General features: G+C 36.6%; 1 protein-coding gene across 1 annotated transcript in view; it reads left to right on the top strand.

The window, feature by feature from the left end:
* Xrn1 (5'-3' exoribonuclease 1) overlaps positions 1 to 19,831 on the top strand; it is a 122,208-nt gene that overhangs the window by 63,954 nt on the left and 38,423 nt on the right. The window contains exons 26-29 of the mRNA XM_026385012.2: positions 3,614 to 3,703; positions 4,086 to 4,221; positions 14,619 to 14,675; positions 14,780 to 14,912. Coding sequence (XP_026240797.1) covers positions 3,614 to 3,703; positions 4,086 to 4,221; positions 14,619 to 14,675; positions 14,780 to 14,912 — 416 coding nt within the window. The remainder of the gene's footprint in view (positions 1 to 3,613; positions 3,704 to 4,085; positions 4,222 to 14,618; positions 14,676 to 14,779; positions 14,913 to 19,831) is intronic.

Below are 19,831 nucleotides of genomic sequence, written 5' to 3'. Positions count from 1 at the left end.
TCTTTAGTAAATGTCTTTTTTTTATTATTAGAGAGAGAATTTCAATATTTGTTTTTCAGTTTTCGGCGGACACAACATCTTTGTTGGTATGTGGTGCTGAGGATCGAACCCGGGCCGCACGCATGCCAGGCGAGCGCGCTACCGCTTGAGCCACATCCCCAGCCCTTTAGTAAATGTTAACTGAGTTACTTAGTGACTAAGATTAACAGGAAATATGCCCTCTTCTCACAATTTAATGTTCTTTCCATAGTTCCCCTGGTTTCTGACCTTATCGAGGAGCTCTTATATTTGAGAATTTCTAGGACTCCCCTAACAAAGTATCATAAACTGAGTGTCTTAAACAACATGATCTTATTGTCTCACAGTTCTGGTGACCTGAATCAAGATATCAACAGAGCAGTAGTTCTTATAAAGGCAATAGGGCTTGTAGATAAATTTCTCCAATCCTCTATCATCAGGTGACCGTTCTCCCTATATGAGTGTCTACATTTCCCCCTTTATAAGGACACCTATTTATTGGATTAGAGCCCATCCTAATAATTCCACTTTAATTTGATTGCCTCTATAAAATCCTTGTTTCCAAATAAAGTCACATTATTTACATATATATTTTTTTCTTTTCTTTTCCCCCCCAGGGATTTAACCTAAGGATGCTTAATCACTAAGCTACATCCCCAGCCCTTTTTATTGTATTGTTTTGTTTTGTTTTTTTGAGCTAGGTCTCACTAAGTTGTTTAGGGCCTCACTAAGTTGCTGAGACTGGTCTCAAACTTGGAATCCTCTGCTTCCAGAGTTGCTGGAATTACAAGTGTGCACCACCATACCCACAACACATTCTATATTTTTTGATGGAGAATGGGGGTCAATTCTCTACTACCATCTAAAAATTTAGATTGTTTCTTCTATTTACTTTCATATTGCATCAAAAGGTCCATGTTTAAACATCTTTTTTTTTTTTCAACTTCACATACCCATTCATCTAATTTGATTTTTCTTTGCTTGTTTGTTTTTTGTTTGGGTACAGGGATTTATCCCAGGGGCAATTAACCACTGAGGCACATCCCCAACCTGTTTTATCTTTTGAGACAGAATCTTACTAAGTTGCCTAGGGCCTTAGTAAGTTGCTGAGGCTGGCTTTGAGCTTATGATCCTGCTGCCTCAGCCTCCTGAGTTGCTGGGAGTATAGATGTGTGACACCATGACCTGCCATTCATCTATTTTGAGATACTTTTAATTGAGCTTTAGGTCTTCCCCATTTCCTCACATCCCCACAGACATACTCCTCCTCTTGTTAGAGTTTTATCACATTTTTTAGTTAAATCTATATTTAAGATTTATTTGATTATGATAAATATTCACAGCTGGACCTTGTGGAGTATTATGATTACATTCCTTTCTTATACATATTTTCTCTGATGCTTTATTATTTGCTTATTATGTAAATTTATATAAATAATTCAGTCCTAAACTGTGCCATAGCTTTGAAACTCAATACTGTCAAACAGATCAGGGGATCTCTAAATTCCATTTTCTTTTTAAAGACTTTTTTCTGGAACCTTACATCATCCTGCCTCATTGGCACACTGATTGCTCTCTAGGGCTGTTGCACAGCTCTCATTCTGGAATTTCCCTTTACTGTCATCCTAGAGTTTCCCTTCACCTTCCTCTGTGTAGGATGCCGCCTTTTTTCTGACTCCTACACTGTATTCTTTTCTTGTTTATGACTCCATTTTGATGAAGCATTTAACTCTGTTAGCTTTTTGAGAAAGCTTGCATGCCAGGAAATGCCTTTATTTTTCTCCTATGCTTGTTTGGATTGGAGATCATTTTCCCTCAGGATTTTGAAAGTGAACTTGAGTGGGGCTTATAACACATAGGACTTCGCTATTTCTAAAAAGGACCTCCTGGTATCACTCCATATATATTTCTTTTCTCTTTGGCTAATTTTCCAAGAGAGATATCCTTCAGCCTTTCCCTTGTGCCATAGATGTGGGGTACAAAACTAACTGCTAGTTTTCTGGAAATAAACTGGAGAAAAGGCCTCACTAGCAAGTGGTTACTGTGATACACCCCTCATATCTCTCTTCAGGATTGAATGGCCTGGTCCCCTCACAGCAGTAACGAGGGCTCCCAGCTGCTAACCCTCTTCAAGAATTCCTAAAGTTGCATGCCCTTTCTACAGTAGCCACAGATCCAGTACCTGACCTAGAAGGCAGGATAAATGTCCAAGCAACCTGATTACTCCAGTTCAGGACAAGTCTGAAGGGCCATGCAAATTTGAGATCTTTATAGGTTGGCCAGGGAATTCTTGCAGAATGAATCACAACTTAGTTTCTCCTTGTGCCCAGTTCTGCTTCCTTCCTCTCTTTACCCTTCCACACATGTTAATTCCACAAGCACTTTCTACTATATACTTCCTGTATATTTATCTCCATCTCAGAGTCGGCTTCCTAGAGACATTCTGCTTCTTAGTGATGCATCATATAGGATTTATGCTTTCATTAATCCCGTTTTCATCATGGCACCTCTTTACCACTTCCCAGCTGCCTGAGTTCTGGTGTACCTAAGGTTAGGGTATCCCCTGTTTGATGAGGTCTTCTGTTGGGGTGGTAGGCAAGTAACCAATACATGACTGTCAACTAAAATCCTATTAAATCTTACTTCATGCTATAACCTTCAAGTGTACCTGAGTTTTTGCAGGGTTCTGTAGTTCTTGTTTCTTATATTGTTTTTATGTTTTTCTGTTGTAGAAGGCTCGAGGGTATCCTCCGGACTTCTTGCACAATATGGATGTGGGGGACAAAATTGACTGCTAGTATTCTGCTGGTGTTCTGGAAATTAACCAAGCAAAAGAAATGCATACAAAGTAATAATTCACAAACTGGGAGACTTTGAGAATAGAGGATGCTTGCCTTAAGCCCAGTTTATAAACATAAAGAAAAAAGCACTTGAACACTTTTTGTAATTGGTTGAAATTGCTTATTGGTGACTTCCCCTACTAGGAATTTAGGATTCAGCTTATTCCTGTCTAAGAATACCTACAATACTTGCCCACCCAGTTTCCAACTTCTGAAATTTCATTAACAGTTCTTACATGCTATCAGATACTCTGCTTCTGTCTTTGTGTTTCTAGATGTATGGACTTCTTTATACTTTACTGTCACGTGTTCAGTCTGCTTTTATATACCAGAAAGTCCTGCACTATTCAGAAACAAATGGAGTTTTGAGGAATATCAGAAGAAACTATTAATCCATTTTGGTCTGCTGTATTGTAGAGTGATCCAGCTTTGTTGAAAACATTAGAAAATGAGCTTATAAATATTATTTTTGTTCATTTATCTCCTATCACTGTAGTCAAAGAATTGGAGTCATCATTGAAGTATTTTATAAGTCTAGGGATTTCTCCCTCAGCCACTGGGAGTTTTTAAAAGGTATTAGGTTTTCAAATCATTCAGTCTCTATTCCTTATTAAAAGTGTCCCTTAATAATACTGTAATATTTCTTCGGTAATGTTACATGTCCCCCTCAGGATCTAAAATTATTGCCTGGAAATTTATGTGAAATGAGCCATATGTGTTTTTACAGCAATATTGTTTCTTGTTTGTTTGACTAGAGCACCAGAACTATTTAGTTATATAGCCAAAAATAGCCAAGAGGATGTGTTCTATGAAGATGACATTTGGCCTGGAGAAAATGAGAATGGGTAAGCAAGATTTATGGTATTTATTGACTCATAATTCAATCTAATGGTTTCCTTGGAGAATGCACCTAGTTTATCAAAAAGTCTCATGTTACTTTTTGTTTTGTTTGGTATTGTTTCATTTTTCCTTTAACAGCGCATTAGAAATTTTATTTTGTTGATGTCAGCGAATAATTTTAAACTGATTTTTTTCTGTATTCTTTATTATTGAGAGATAGCATGTCCATTTTATGTTAGGTTTATAATTAGACTTAGTTAATTTCACTAATTATTAATTATATAAATTTGCCACAATTCTCAGAAGGTTTATATCAGCTCTCTAATATAAGCTCTCAAAGTCTTAATAAATGTGGAAAATATTTTGGTTTTTTTGTTGTTACTATAGTGCAGAGAAAGTTCAAGAAATTATTACTTGGCTAAAAGGACATCCTGTCAGTACTTTGTCTCGTTCTTCTTGTGATTTACAAATTCTGGATGCAGCTATTGTTGAGAAAATCGAGGAAGAAGTTGAAAAGTGCAAGGTATCAGCTTTGAATAACAAAATTATTGATGAGATTTTAAGTTAAATGTAGTGTGTATTATTTTACAAATAATTAAGTTTTTTCTACCAACTAATATCAATACTCAATGATTCTAATTAAAATAATCCTATGATTTTAAAAAGCATCCTAACCATTTTCAATGGCATGAGTAAGTTCATCTGAACAGATATACTTTATTATACAAAAGCAATAGCATTTAAATTTTATTTCTTTATAGTGTTTCTAGTTTAAGAATTAATATTTTGAAGCTCTACTCATGATAGAAAGTTTGTGATTGAGAAATAAGGTTAATCCCCATTTCTATCTATTCTAATAACTACGTTCTTTCAAGGTACAATTCATGTGTTTGTAGAAAATAATTTACTTAATTAAGTTTTATAAAATTACAAGTAAAATGTACTTTTGAGTTGGGCATGGTGATGCATGCCTTAATCCCAATAGCTTGGGAAGCAGAGGCAGGAGGATTGCAAATTCAAATTCAGCACTTTAAAGAGGCCCTAAGCAATTTAGTGAGACCCTGTCTCAAAACTTAAAAACTCAGCAGGGGATTGGGGATGTGGCTTGGTGGTTAGGCACCCCTGGGTTCAACCACCAAAATAAATAAACAAGTAAATAAAATGTGCTTTCAGAGTTAAGCAGGCTGGTACATGCCTGTAATCCCACTGACTTGGTAGGATCACAAGTTCAAGGTCTTGTCTGGTAATTTAGGGAAACTTTGTCTCAAAATAAAAAATACAAAAAGCTGGGTATGTAGTTTTGTGATAGAGACCCCTGGGTCAATTCCCAGTACAAAAATAAGTAAAAAAAATAAAACAAAATGCACTTTTGTCACTCAAGTTCATTCAGTTAGTAAGAATTTTTGAAATCCTACTTTCTCTCTCTCCTTTTTCTTATATTTTGCTTTTTCAAAGCAACAAGCTTCTGTAGTAGACTTATGTATTTTATGTACTTTACTCTTCTACCATAGTACAATAGAAAATGGATTGATTGGGCTGGGGTGATGACTCAGTAGAAGAGCACTTGCCTAGCATGTGTGAGGTATTTGGTTTGATTCTCAGCACCTCATATAAATAAATAAATAAATAAATAAATAAGGTTCATCCACAACTAAAAAATATATATTTAAAAAATATATTATTCGGATCCAACATGGCGGCCGGCGAGCAAGCAGCATTTTCTATACCTCCGCAGTAACAGGATCAGAGACACACATAAATACACTTGCATGGGACCTGCTGAAGATCTTCTAACAATATTCCACGGGAAGGAGACCTGCCGATAACTAGTAAGTCTGTGTGAGGGGTCAGTTTGTCCCAGGCGACTGAATCTCGGCAACGCGGATCAGGGACACAATCCCGCCGGTCACGGCGCCGGCTGCTGATCTGGGCCCTGCAGGGCTGAGTCTGGGATCGGCCTCAGGCGGTTCAGCGCTAGGATCCACACTCCTACCACCCCACCCTCCTCCAGCCGGTTCGGAGCAACGCGGATCAGGGACACAATCCCGCCGGTCACGGTGGCGGCTGATCTGGGCCCTGCAGGGCTGAGTCTGGGATCGGCCTCAGGCGGTTCAGCGCTAGGATCCACACTCCTACCACCCCACCCCCCTCCAGCCGGTTCGGAGCGACGTGGATCAGGGACACAATCCCGCCAGCCATGGAGGCGGCTGGACTGGGCCCCGCAGGCCTGAGTCTGTGAACGGCCTCTAGCGGTTTGGCGCTAGGACTTTGGCAGCGCTTAGGGCTGAGTTTCAGCTTTGAGACAGAGGAGAGAAGCGGTCCAGTTTGGTTCCAGACACTGGTCGGACCACAGAGGAGGACAGCAGCCGCCATTTCAAAGAGATGATGTAATCATCCCCATGTTCTACTGATCACAGCTCATTCAGTTACGGAAGAGGTGATTTCAGGCTAGTAAATTTCAAAAACACAACAGTTGCACCAAGCAGAAAGAAGCGCGTGCAGTATGAAAAGACAAGGAAAGAAAGGATCACAAGCAATGCAGGTCAACTCAACTTTAGAAGAGGTAATAGCTGCAACAGATGGAATATCAGATAAAGAGTTCAGGATATATATGCTTCAGATGATCTGGAGTCTCAAGGAAGACATGAGACAGCAAAATCAGACAATGAAAGATCACATTGACAAACAAATCCAGGAAGTAAAAGATCAATTTCACAGGGAGATAGAGGTAATAAAAAACAAACAAATAGAAATACTAGAAATGCAGGAAACAATAAACCAACTTAAAAACTCAATTGAGAATACTACCAGCAGAGTGGATCACTTAGAAGATAGAACATCAGACAATGAAGACAGAGTATTTCAACTTGAAAAGAACATAGATAGCTCAGCAAGTCTACTAAGAAACCATGAGCAGAACATTCAAGAGCTATGGGATAATATCAAAAGACCAAACTTAAGAGTCATTGGGATACAGGAAGGCACAGAGCTCCAAACCAAAGGATTAAGCAATCTATTCAGTGAAATAATACAAGAAAACTTCCCAGACATGAAGAATGTGACAGAATCCCAAATCCTAGAAGCCTACAGGACGCCGATGGTGCAAAATCATAAGAGATCCACACCTAGACACATTATAATGAAGATGTCCAACATACAGAATAAGGAGAGAATTTTAAAAGCTGCAAGAGAAAGAAAGCAGATTACATTTAGGGGTAAACCAATCAGGATAACAGCTGATCTCTCAACACAGACTCTGAAAGCTAGAAGATCCTGGAATAACATATTTCAAACACTGAAAGAAAATGGGTTCCAACCAAGAATCGTGTATCCGGCGAAATTACGCTTCAGGATAGAAGATGAATTTAAAACCTTCCATGATAAACAAAAGTTAAAAGAATTCGCAGCTAGAAAACCATCTCTTCAAAAAATCCTTGGCAAAACATTACAGGAAGAAGAAATGGAAAATAACATTGAAAACCAACAATGGGAGGTAGGACAGTAAAGGGGGGAAAGTAGTCAAAGAGGATAACAAATCAGGTTTAGTAACATCAATAAACAAATATGGCTGGAAGAACAAATCATATCTCAATAATAACCTTAAATGTTAATGGCTTAAACTCACCAATTAAGAGACACAGGCTAGTAGAATGGATCACAAAACAAGACCCAACAATATGCTGCCTACAGGAGACGCATCTGATAGGAAAAGATATTCATAGACTGAAGGTGAAAGGGTGGGAAAAATCATACCACTCATATGGACTGCGGAAACAAGCAGGAGTGTCCATACTCATATCTAATAAAATAGATTTCAAGCCAAAGTTAATCAAAAGGGATAAAGAAGGACACTTCATACTGCTCAAGGGAACCATACACCAACAAGACATAACAATCATAAATATATATGCCCCAAACAACGGTGCTGCTATGTTCATCAAGCAAACGCTTCTCAAGTTCAAGAGTCTAATAGACCACCATACAATAATCATGGGAGACTTTAATACACCTCTCTCACCACTGGACAGATCTTCCAAACAAAAGTTAAATAAGGAAACTATAGAACTCAATAACATAATTAATAACCTAGACTTAATTGACATATATAGACTATACCACCCAACATCAAGTAATTACACTTTTTTCTCAGCAGCACATGGAACCTTCTCAAAAATAGACCATATATTATGTCACAGGGCAACTCTTAGACAATATAAAGGGGTAGAGATAATACCATGCATCTTATCTGATCATAATGGAATGAAACTGATAATCAATGATAAAAGAAGGAAGGAAAAATCAAGCATCACCTGGAGAATGAACAATAGGTTGCTTAATGATCAATGGGTTCTAGAAGACATTAAGGAGGAAATTAAAAAATTCCTAGAGTCAAATGAAAACACAGACACAACATATCGGAATCTATGGGACACATTGAAAGCAGTTCTAAGAGGAAAATTCATTGCTTGGAGTTCATTCCTCAAAAAAAGAAAAAACCAACAAATAAATGATCTCATACTTCAACTCAAAATCCTAGAAAAAGAAGAGCAAAACAACAGCAAAAGAAGTAGAAGGCAAGAAATAATTAAAATCAGAGCTGAAATTAATGAAATTGAAACAAAAGAAACAATTGAAAAAATCGACAAAACTAAAAGTTGGTTTTTTGAAAAAATAAATAAAATTGACAGACCCTTAGCCATGCTAACGAAGAGAAGAAGAGAGAGAACCCAAATTACTAGCATACGGGATGAAAAAGGCAATATCACAACAGACACTTCAGAAATACAGATGATAATCAGAAATTATTTTGAATCCTTATACTCCAATAAAATAGAAGATAGTGAAGGCATAGATAAATTCCTTAAGTCTTATGATCTGCCCAGATTGAGTCAGGAGGACATAGACAACCTAAACAGACCAATAACAATAGAGGAAATAGAAGAAACCATCAAAAGACTACCAACTAAGAAAAGCCCAGGACCGGATGGGTATACAGCAGAGTTTTACAAAACCTTTAAAGAGGAACTAACACCAATACTTTTCAAGCTATTTCAGGAAATAGAAAAAGAGGGAGAACTTCCAAATTCGTTCTACGAGGCCAACATCACCCTGATTCCGAAACCAGACAAAGACACTTCAAAGAAAGAAAACTACAGACCAATATCTCTAATGAACCTTGATGCAAAAATCCTCAATAAAATTCTGGCGAATCGGATTCAAATACATATCAAAAAAATTATACACCATGATCAAGTAGGATTCATCCCTGGTATGCAAGGTTGGTTCAATATACGGAAATCAATAAATGTTATCCACCACATCAATAGACTTAAAAATAAGAACCATATGATCATCTCGATAGATGCAGAAAAAGCTTTCAACAAAGTACAGCATCCCTTTATGTTCAAAACTCTAGAAAAATTAGGGATAACTGGATCATACCTCAACATTGTAAAAGCAATCTATGATAAGCCACAGGCCAGCATCATTCTGAATGGAGAAAAATTGAAGGCATTCCCTCTAAGATCTGGTACAAGACAGGGATGCCCTCTCTCACCACTTCTGTTCAACATAGTCCTCGAAACACTGGCCAGAGCAATTAGGCAGACGAAAGAAATTAAAGGCATAAAAATAGGAAAAGAAGAACTTAAATTATCACTATTTGCAGATGATATGATTCTATACCTAGCAGACCCAAAAGGGTCTACAAAGAAGCTATTAGAGCTAATAAATGAATTCAGCAAAGTGGCAGGATATAAGATCAACACGCATAAATCAAAGGCATTCCTGTATATCAGCGACAAATCCTCTGAAACGGAAATGAGGACAACTACTCCATTCACAATATCCCCCCAAAAAATAAAATACTTGGGAATCAACCTAACAAAAGAGGTGAAAGATTTATACAATGAAAATTACAGAACCCTAAAGAAAGACATAGAAGAAGACCTTAGAAGATGGAAAAATATACCCTGCTCATGGATAGGCAGAACTAACATCATCAAAATGGCGATATTACCAAAAGTCCTATATAAGTTCAATGCAATGCCAATCAAAATCCCAACAGCATATCTTGTAGAAATCGATAAAAGAATCATGAAATTCATATGGAATAATAAAAGACCCAGAATAGCAAAAACAATACTAAGCAGGAAGTGTGAATCAGGCGGTATAGCGATACCAGACTTCAAACTATACTACAGAGCAATAGTAACAAAAACAGCATGGTACTGGTACCAAAACAGGCGGGTGGACCAATGGTACAGAATAGAGGACACAGTAACCAATCCACAAAACTACAACTATCTTATTTTTGATAAAGGGGCTAAAAGCATGCAATGGAGGAAGGATAGCATCTTCAACAAATGGTGCTGGGAAAACTGGAAATACATATGCACCAAAATGAATCTGAATCCCTATCTCTCGCCGTGCACAAAAGTTAACTCAAAATGGATCAAGGAGCTTGATATTAAATCAGAGACATGGCATCTGATAGAAGAAAAAGTTGGTTATGATCTACACGCTGTGGGATCGGGCTCCAAATTCCTCAATAGGACACCCATAGCGCTAGAGTTAACAAATAGAATCAACAAATGGGACTTACTCAAACTAAAAAGTTTTTTCTCAGCAAAAGAAACAATAAGAGAGATAAACAGGGAGCCTACATCCTGGGAACAAATCTTTACTCCACACACTTCAGATAGAGCCCTAATAACCAGAATATACAAAGAACTCAAAAAATTAGACAATAAGATAACAAATAACCCAATCAATAAATGGGCAAAGGACCTGAACAGACACTTCTCAGAGGAGGACATACAATCAATCAATAAGTACATGAAAAAATGCTCACCATCGCTAGCAGTCAGAGAAATGCAAATCAAAACTACCCTAAGATACCATCTCACTCCAGTAAGACTGGCAGCCATTAGGAAGTCAAACAACAATAAGTGCTGGAGAGGATGCGGGCAAAAGGGCACTCTTGTTCATTGCTGGTGGGACTGCAAATTGGTGCAGCCAATTTGGAAAGCAGTATGGAGATTTCTTGGAAAGCTGGGAATGGAACCACCATTTGACCCAGCTATTCCCCTTCTCGGTCTATTCCCTAAAGCCCTAACAAGAGCATGCTACAGGGACACTGCTACATCGATGTTCATAGCAGCTCAATTCACGATAGCAAGACTGTGGAACCAGCCTAGATGCCCTTCAATAGATGAATGGATAAAAAAAATGTGGCATTTATATACTATGGAGTATTACTCTGCATTAAAAAATGACAAAATCATAGAATTTGGAGGGAAATGGATGGCATTAGAGCAGATTATGCTAAGTGAAGCTAGTCAATCTTTAAAAAACAAATACCAAATGACTCCTTTGATATAAGGGGAGTAAACAAGGACAGGGTAGGGACGAAGAGCTTGAGAAGAAGATTTACATTAAATAGGGATGAGAGGTGGGAGGGAAAGGGAGTGAGAAGGGAAATTGCATGGAAATGGAAGGCGATCCTCAGGGTTATACAAAATGTCATATAAGAGGAAAGGAGGGGCAAGACAAGATAATACAAATGGAAGAAATGATTTACAGTAGAAGGGGTAGAGAGAGAAAAGGGGAGGGGAGGGGAGGGGAGGGGAGGGGAGGGGGGATAGTAGAGAATAGGACAGACAGCAGAATACATCAGACACTAGAAAGGCAATATGTCAATCAATGGAAGGGAAACTGATGTGATACAGCAATTTGTATACGGGGTAAAAGCGGGAGTTCATAATCCACGTGAATCAACCGTGTAATATGATGTATTAAGAACTATGTAATGTTATGAATGACCAATAAAAAAAAATAAAAATAAAAAAAATAAAAATTTAAAAAAAAATATATTACAAAAAGAAAATGGAGGGCTGGGGCTATAGCTCAGTGGCACTTGCCTAGCATGTATGAGGCCCTGGGTTTAGTCCTTGGCACTGCATAAAAATGAAACAAAGGAATGCTGTCCATCTACGAGAACAACAACAAGTTTAAAAAAATAAATAGAAGAAAATGAATTGATATTATTGCTTTAGAAACTTTATTTTTCACAAATTTCAGTTCCTTTTTTATTAAAATGATTGTTAACATAACACTCTCTTTTTTGCACTAGTAGAATTAAGAACTGTACTCAACCTATCTCCTCCACTCTCTGTTTGAATCCCTCTTTTGATTTATAATTTATATTTACTCAACCTTGGACTGGGGTCTACTCTGTGGTAGAGTACTTATGCAGGAAGCCTGTGTCCAAGCCCCAATTCAGGAAAAAAAAGTTTTTAACCTTTTAATAATGCTTAGCTAGTATTGATGCCTAATAATGATTAGCTACTATTATAATTATTATTACTTGAATTTTCTGTGATTATGATCTAGAAAATCACCACTAGATTTTTTTTTTTTCTCTTGGGGGGAAATTATAAGGCTCAGCGCAAAGAATTTAAAGGGGGTTTGGGGATGTATACTGGAGATCACACCCAAGGCCTCATGCATGCTAGGCATGTGCTCCACAACTAAGCTTTACCTTCTGTCCCAGGAGTTTAATTTTCGAAAGGTCATTGATATTCAGCTGTTATTACCTTTTAATTGTCTCAATATAGAATAAAATATATTTCTTCAGCATTGTTTCTTGGTTTTGTTTTGGAGGGTTTAAAGAAGAGGTTTGATTTTTTTGTTTGTTTGTTTTGTTTTGTGGTTCTGAAAATTGAACCCAGAGGTTCTCTACCAATGAGCTACATTCCCAGCCCTTTATTTTATTTTTATTTCTATTTTATTTCAAGATAGAGCCTCACTGCATTGTCCAAAGTGGCCTGAAACTTGTGATCCTCCTGCCTCGGCTTCCTGAGTCGCTGGGATTATAATAGGCGTATACCACATACCCAGCTACTGGGAGAGCTTTTTAAGAAAGCTCTGGGTTCCACCTTAGAGCAGTGCTTCTTAAACTTTAAAGTACAAATAAATTATAGTAGCATCTTATTAAAATACTGGTTCTGACTCCGTAAGCCTAGGGTGAGGCTTGAGAGTTTGTTTTGTTTTTCTTTTTCTTTTCTGCAACACTAGGGACAGAACTCAGGGCCTTGCACATGTGAGGCAGTATTCCACCTTTGAGCGACACCCCAAGCCCAAGATTCTGCATTTCTAAAAATGATCACATTTTGAATAGTCCCCAAATTCTTCATCCAATACCTATAGAATGGAGCATATTGTGGAAATTACCTAGTGTGTTCATTTGCCTAACAAATGAAGTTTGATAATCACATCCTCTGGTGAGAGCTATGGTATAACAATGCCTAGGTATATATTAGAGCTTTTGGGTTGTTTTTTCCAATGCAGTAGTCCAGGCACAGTTCTAGTGTCTTTCTTTTTTCAGTTCCTTTAAATTCTTCTGATATTCCACTTGTTGCAGTCTGTTAATCCTGCTATGGGCTGAATACATAGACACCTTATCAATATGGCCTTCATTATTCACCTTATTAAAATTGCATTATCTCCCCATATTGCCTATCTCTCTTCCCTGCTCCTTTTTTTTTTTTTTAATGCTTTTTGCCTTCAATTTTCAAACATACAGGCCAAGTGGCACATGCCTATAATCCCAGTGATTTGGAAGGCCAATATAAAAGGATTGCAAGTTTAAGACCAGCCTGGACAATTTAGCAACACCCTATCCCAAGATAAAAATAAAAAGGCAGAACTCCAATGGGTTCAACATCCCCAGGGGAGCTGAACAACATCCCTAGCCCCCATTTTGTTTCTGTTACATCTTTCTTAACTAGAGTAAACAATCAGTTCACTGCTTTATTCCTAGCACTTTGATTAATGACTACGTGGCACATAAATGTAACTTAACAAATATTTACTGAAAGAAAACATAAAATGCCTCATAATAAAATAGACACTGTTTAAAGGATTGAGCACTTACAGTATGTGAACACATGAACTCTATAGTTTATTGTTGTTTGATGTCCTCTTGCCCTTATTTGCAAAAGTGATGTTCTAAAGAGAAATCCAAAGATAGAACTGCTGACATTTTTTAAATGAGGTTAGTACTCTCTATTTTAACAACCTAGTATTTTATGTAATGTAATCGATAGAAATTATTTCCACTGTTTGATTAGCTAGAACATGTAAAATTATTGCCTTCCCATAGATGGAAGGCAGCTAATGCTGAAAGTGTGAGTTCACAGAACTAACAAGTAAAAAAGAACAGGAAAAACTCTTCTTCCAGCATTCTGTAGATATCCCAAACATTCAGACATCAAATTTCACAATAGATCAAAAGGCAAAGGTTTTGTCAAATGAACTCAAGCTTAATTTTTAAAAATACCACACAACCCATGGTGTTCTCACAGATAATACTTTATACCTTTCTTTCTTCTATAAAAATCTTTGCTGGCTATTTCCTATAATTCTTTTGAAAGAGGAAAAAAGCCATAAGATAGCACTTTTATATATAAAGTTCAAAATAGGCAAATCTAATATTTTGTGTTAGCAGTAAGTTTACTTGAGGAAGGCTAGTAAGTAGGAGGGGCTGGAGAGGGTTTCTTATGCTTAAGGAAAAGTGCTGCTCGGATTGAGTGTGGATACACACAGATGTATTAAAGAAAAAAATTCTTCTGGCTACACTTACAACTTTGCATTTTTCTATGTCATATTTCAAAAACAATTTACATTAAAATTTTTTTAAATAAGAATTTAGGTTTATAAGCATTTTATAAATGTTTATTTTATTCCCACTTAACCGTAGCTGTGGAACTTTAGATGTTCTTAAAATTAATTATTTCGTTTGGCTTTATAAGCTTTTTTGTTTTGTTTTTTATTTTTGGTTCTGTAAACTTCAGATATGTTGAAGTAGTGAATTCTGCTTTTACAATTTTACACATAAAGTTTTTTTTCTTTCCTCAGCAAAGAAAGAATAATAAGAAAGTACGAGTGACAGTGAAGCCACATTTGCTATACAGAGTAAGTTCCTATCAAAGAATTCAAACTAGTTGCTTTTGCTTTAAAAATGTTTTCAATATATTAGAGAAACTTTTAATGAGAATTAATGGCTCTCTCCTTTTCAGCCTTTAGAACAGCAACATGGAGTCATTCCTGATCGGGATGCAGAATTTCGTCTCTTTGACCGTGTTGTAAATGTGAGAGAGAATTTTTCGGTTCCAGTTGGCCTTCGGGGCACCATCATAGGAATCAAAGGAGGTAATGTCTCAATACTTGATAAGTCTTTAGCTATACTTATAAAGTAAAATAAAGCACAAATTTGTGTGTTTTTCATATCTAAGCAGAAAAATGTATATATCAGGAAAAAAAATCCTTTTATGTTGTAGCTTTTGTGAAATTTTTTTTCCTTCTACATTGTATTTGTCAGAGAAAATTCCCTTTTATTTTTGCCTGTGTAATCATCTAAGACATAATTAAAAGAGGGGGAAGTTGAGATGGGACTGTCAAATTTTGATTGTTTATATTTATCACACTGAAATTATATAAAATCTTTAAGGTAAACATATGTTTTTATAAAACTAAGAGGAAATTTTCATAATTCTTCTTCAAACTTTTTTTTTTTTTTTTTTTGATACTGGGAATTGAACCCAGGGGCACTTAACCACTGAGCTACATCCCAACCCTTTTTCATATTTTATTTAGAGACAGGATCTCTCTAAGTTGCTAAGGCTGGCTTTGAACTCTTAATCCTCCTGCCTCAGCAGTCCCAAGCTAATGGGATTACAGGCACTGTACCCAGGCTTTAAACTTTTGTCTAATCTTGCTCAGAGTTTTACTTTAATTTCCATTGTAATATTTAGGATTCTGTGAAGAAATAAATAAACATCACATTGTTTACATTTGAAGATTGGGAATTAAATTTGTATATTAATCTAAATTTTATATCTATAATTAAATTATATAAAACAGACCTATCACTCTGTTAAACAATAATGTGCATATAGTTAGCATTACTGTACTGTATACTTTAAAATGGCTAAGATGGTAAATTTTATGTTTTTATATTGTTTTGTTTTGGTGCTAGAGATTTAACCTAGGACACTGTGCATTCTAAGTACTTGCTCTACCACTGAGCCCTATGTTGTGTATTTTAACCAAAAATTTAAAAAGGAGATGTGGAGGATGGTACACACCCATAATCCCAGTGACTTAGGAGACTGAAGCAAAAGGATCACAAGTTTGAGGCCAGCCTGTGTAGTTTTGTAAGACCCAATGTCAAAGTTAAAAAATAAAAAGGACTGGGAATGTAGCTCAGGGTAGCATGCCCCTGGGTACAATATCAAGTACTGGGGAGTAGGGGGTGGAGGAGAGAAATAAAGGAAGAAAAGAAAAAAAAAAGGGAAAAAGCATCTAAGGTTCTAAATGTGTCCCAAAGAGATACCTGGAGTGAACAACTTTATGGAGCAGATTCCAAAAATAGCCCCAACCTGAGACAGCAAATCAGGTGTCCAGGGATCAGGATGCTTTGCAGCACTGTCTCTCCATGTCCCAGGCACTCAACCACTTGGTCTCACCATCCCAAAAGGAAGAATAGGCAGGCCACAGGCATATTCAGTATCAACAGTATGCCACATACTTAAATATTTTGTACTCAACCTTCACAACCACCTGACAGATGGATATTATTTCCTTACCTGAGAGATTAAACAATTTGCTTCTATATACATCAGTAAGTGGAAGAGCTGTAATTTGGCTTAGTTTGCTTAATTTAATGGTCTCAAGTTCCATCCATTTTCTTCGAAATGACATGATTTCATTTTTCTTTATGGCTGAATAAAACTTCATTATGTATACATACTACATTTTCTTTATCCATTCATCCGTTGATGGACACCTAGGCTGCTCCATAGTTTGGCTAGTGTGAAATTGTGCTCCTATAAATATGGGCAGGCATGTATCACTGTAATTTTTTTAGGATAAATACTAAGGAGTGGTACAGCTGGGTCATATGGTGGCAGATATTGTGTAGTCTTCTCCACAGATATAAAACTGGTTGAATGAAGAGCAACTGACTGATTGATTGATTTTTAAGGAATTGGCTCATGTAGCTATGGAGACTGGCAACTCCAAAATTACAAGCTGTAAATTCCAGCAAGAGCTGATTTTGCTTGAGTCTGGAGATAGATTTCTTCCTTTGGGGATCCCAAATCTTCTCTTATGACTTTCAGCTAATCAGATGAGACCCACACAGGTTATGAAGAGTAATCTACTTTGCTCAAAGTCTGCTAACTTGAATGTTAGTCACAGCTTAAAAATAGTTTCACGGGCTGGGGATGTGGCTCAAGCGGTAGCGCTCTCACCTGGCATGCGTGCGGCCTGGGTTCGATCCTCAGCACCACATACAAACAAAGATGTTGTGTCCGCTGAAAAACAAAAAAATAAATAAAATTCTCTCTCAAAAATGTATCTTTAAAAAAAAAATAGTTTCACAGCAACATCTACATGAGTGTTTAATCGAACAGCTGGACACCACAGCCTAAGTTCACAGATGAAATCCACCAACATGAATATCTTAGACAAGCAACTCCCAAAGTGCAGTACTTTCTACTATACTTGAAATAACATGAAGTAAAATAGGGCAGTTCATTAAGTAACATTGATCAGTGATTCTTTTATATTGTATTTTCATCCTAATTATTTTCAGAAGAAAGACTCTATTTGAAATGAGCCCTGACACAGCACTATGCTTACTTGTAACAAAGGAAAGCAGGACCAGAAGTCAGCAAGAAATTAATTACATTGTTTTCATCTTTTTTTGTTGTTGTTGGTACCCAAGGCCTCACACATGCTAGGCAGGTACTTTAATACTAAGCTACATTATTAGCCCTTTTTGCTTTTGTTTTTATTTATTTTTGTTGTTGTTTTGGTTGTTTTGTTTTGTTTTGTTGTTTTGGGGGGTACCAGGGATTGAACTCAAGGTCACTTGATCACGGAGCCACATCCCCAGCCTTTTTTTGTATTTTATTTAGAGACAGTCTCACTGAGTTGCTAAGCGCCTTTTACTGAGGCTGGCTTTGAACTTACCACCCTCCTGTCTCAGCCTCCCCTGTGCTGCTGGGATTATAGGTGTTCCCTACCTGCCTGGCTTTTATTTTGTTTTAAGACAGGGTCTTACTAAATCGCCAAGGCTGGTTTGAACTTTTGATCCTCTTACCTTAGCTAGCTTCCTCAGAAGCTGGAATTACAGGTGTGCTTATTAGCCTATTTTACAGAAATCAACAAGATGATTTTTAAAACCTATATAGGATCCAAAGACTCTGGACTAGTCAGATCAATTTGAAAAAATGACAAAATTGAAGAATTTATACTACCTGATTGCAAAATGTATAAAGCTTGAATAGTGGAAAACAGTGTAGATTGGCATAAAAACAGACTGTGTGTAGATTAGTGGAATAGAATTAGACGCCAGAAACAGACCTATACGTTTATGGTCAATTGTTTTATAGTGAAGAAATTAAATACACCTTATACCTTCTATAGAAATTAGTTGAAATTAATCAGAGACTTATGTAAGAGGTAAAATTACAAAAACTTCTAAGAAAAAAAATATTAATAACATAGAGTTTGTTAAAGATATCTTAAATAGCACATAGAAAGCCTGAAATAGAAAACATTGATCATTTGGATTTCATGAAAATAAAAGATGTTTTCTCTTCAAAGACACTGCTACATACCAGATACGGTAGCACAATTCTGTAATCCCAGCAACTCAGGAGACAGAGACAGAAAGATCACAAGCTCAAGGCCTGCCAGACAACTTTGCAAAACCTTATGTCAAAATTAAAAGGGCTGGGGATGTAACTAGTTGTGGACCACTTTCCTAGCATGCACAGGACCTAGGTTCAATCCCCGGTACCAAAAAAAAAAAAAAAAAGACATTATTACAGAAATGAAAAGACAAGCCACATACAAAGAAAATATTAGCAAACTGTAAATCCAACAAAATACTTGTGTTTATAATATGTAATTTTTATAACTGAGTAATAAACAATTCAAAATTTTAAAAAAAGAATAGCTGAACAGATATTTTACCACAGAAGATATGTGGCAGAAACATGAAAAGATGCTCAAAACCATTCATCATTAAGAAATACAAATTAAATCCATAAGAAGAGTTGAGGATGGAGCATATTGGTAGAGTACTTGCCTACCATGCACAAGGCCCTGGATTTAATCCCCAAACCTCAGTACAAAAAAAAATTTAATTGTAATGCATTCTGCTGTCTCATATAACAAATTAAAATTTTAAATATTAAAATATTTAATGTTAAATATTAGCAGTAAAAACAAAACAAAATTGTTAGCAGTATTGTGGAATAACTGCAACTCTCCTACATTGCCAGTGGGGATATAAAATGATACGGCCACTTTGGAAAGTAGGTTTTTAAAAAAGCTATTAAACATGCATCTACTGTAAAACCCAGCTGTTCCACAGCTGTTGCATCCCTAGAGGCTTACCCAAGGAAATGAAGGCTTAAACAAAAACAAGGTCTCATTCATGAATCTTTGAAGCAGCTTTGTAAATAATGACCAAAAAATTGGAAATAATCTAAATGTGCATCAACAGGTGAGTGGTTAAATAAATTGTTAGATACCTGTACAATGAGATATTTCTCAAACAATAAAAAAGAAAAAACTACTAATACATACAATGAGAATGACACTCAAAATAATTATGCTGAAAGAAGCTAGACAAAAGAGGAATACATATTCTATGATTTTATTTATATAAAATTTTAGAAATACAAATTAACCTATTGTGACAGCAGACTTTTAGTGGTTTCCCAGGGAAGGAGGGTGTGGATTACAAAAGGACACAGGAGGGGGCTGGGGATGTGGCTCAAGCCATAGCGCGCTTGCCTGGCATGCGTGCGGCCCAGGTTCGATCCTCAGTACCACATACCAACAAAGATGTTGTGTCCGCCGAGAACTAAAAAATAAATATTAAAAATTCTCTCTCTCTCTCTCTCTCTCTCTCTCTCTCTCTCTCTTTAAAAAAAAAAAAGGACACAGGAAACTTTGGGAAGTGATTTTTTTTCCAATTTATTATTTTTTATTTGTTCTACTTTAGTTGTACATGATAGCAGGATGCATTTCAGTTCTTTTTACACAAATGT

Source organism: Urocitellus parryii, chromosome 2 (assembly GCF_045843805.1).
Source record: "Urocitellus parryii isolate mUroPar1 chromosome 2, mUroPar1.hap1, whole genome shotgun sequence".
Classification (NCBI taxonomy): domain Eukaryota; kingdom Metazoa; phylum Chordata; class Mammalia; order Rodentia; family Sciuridae; genus Urocitellus; species Urocitellus parryii.
This window is presented reverse-complemented; position numbering and strand designations above follow the sequence as displayed.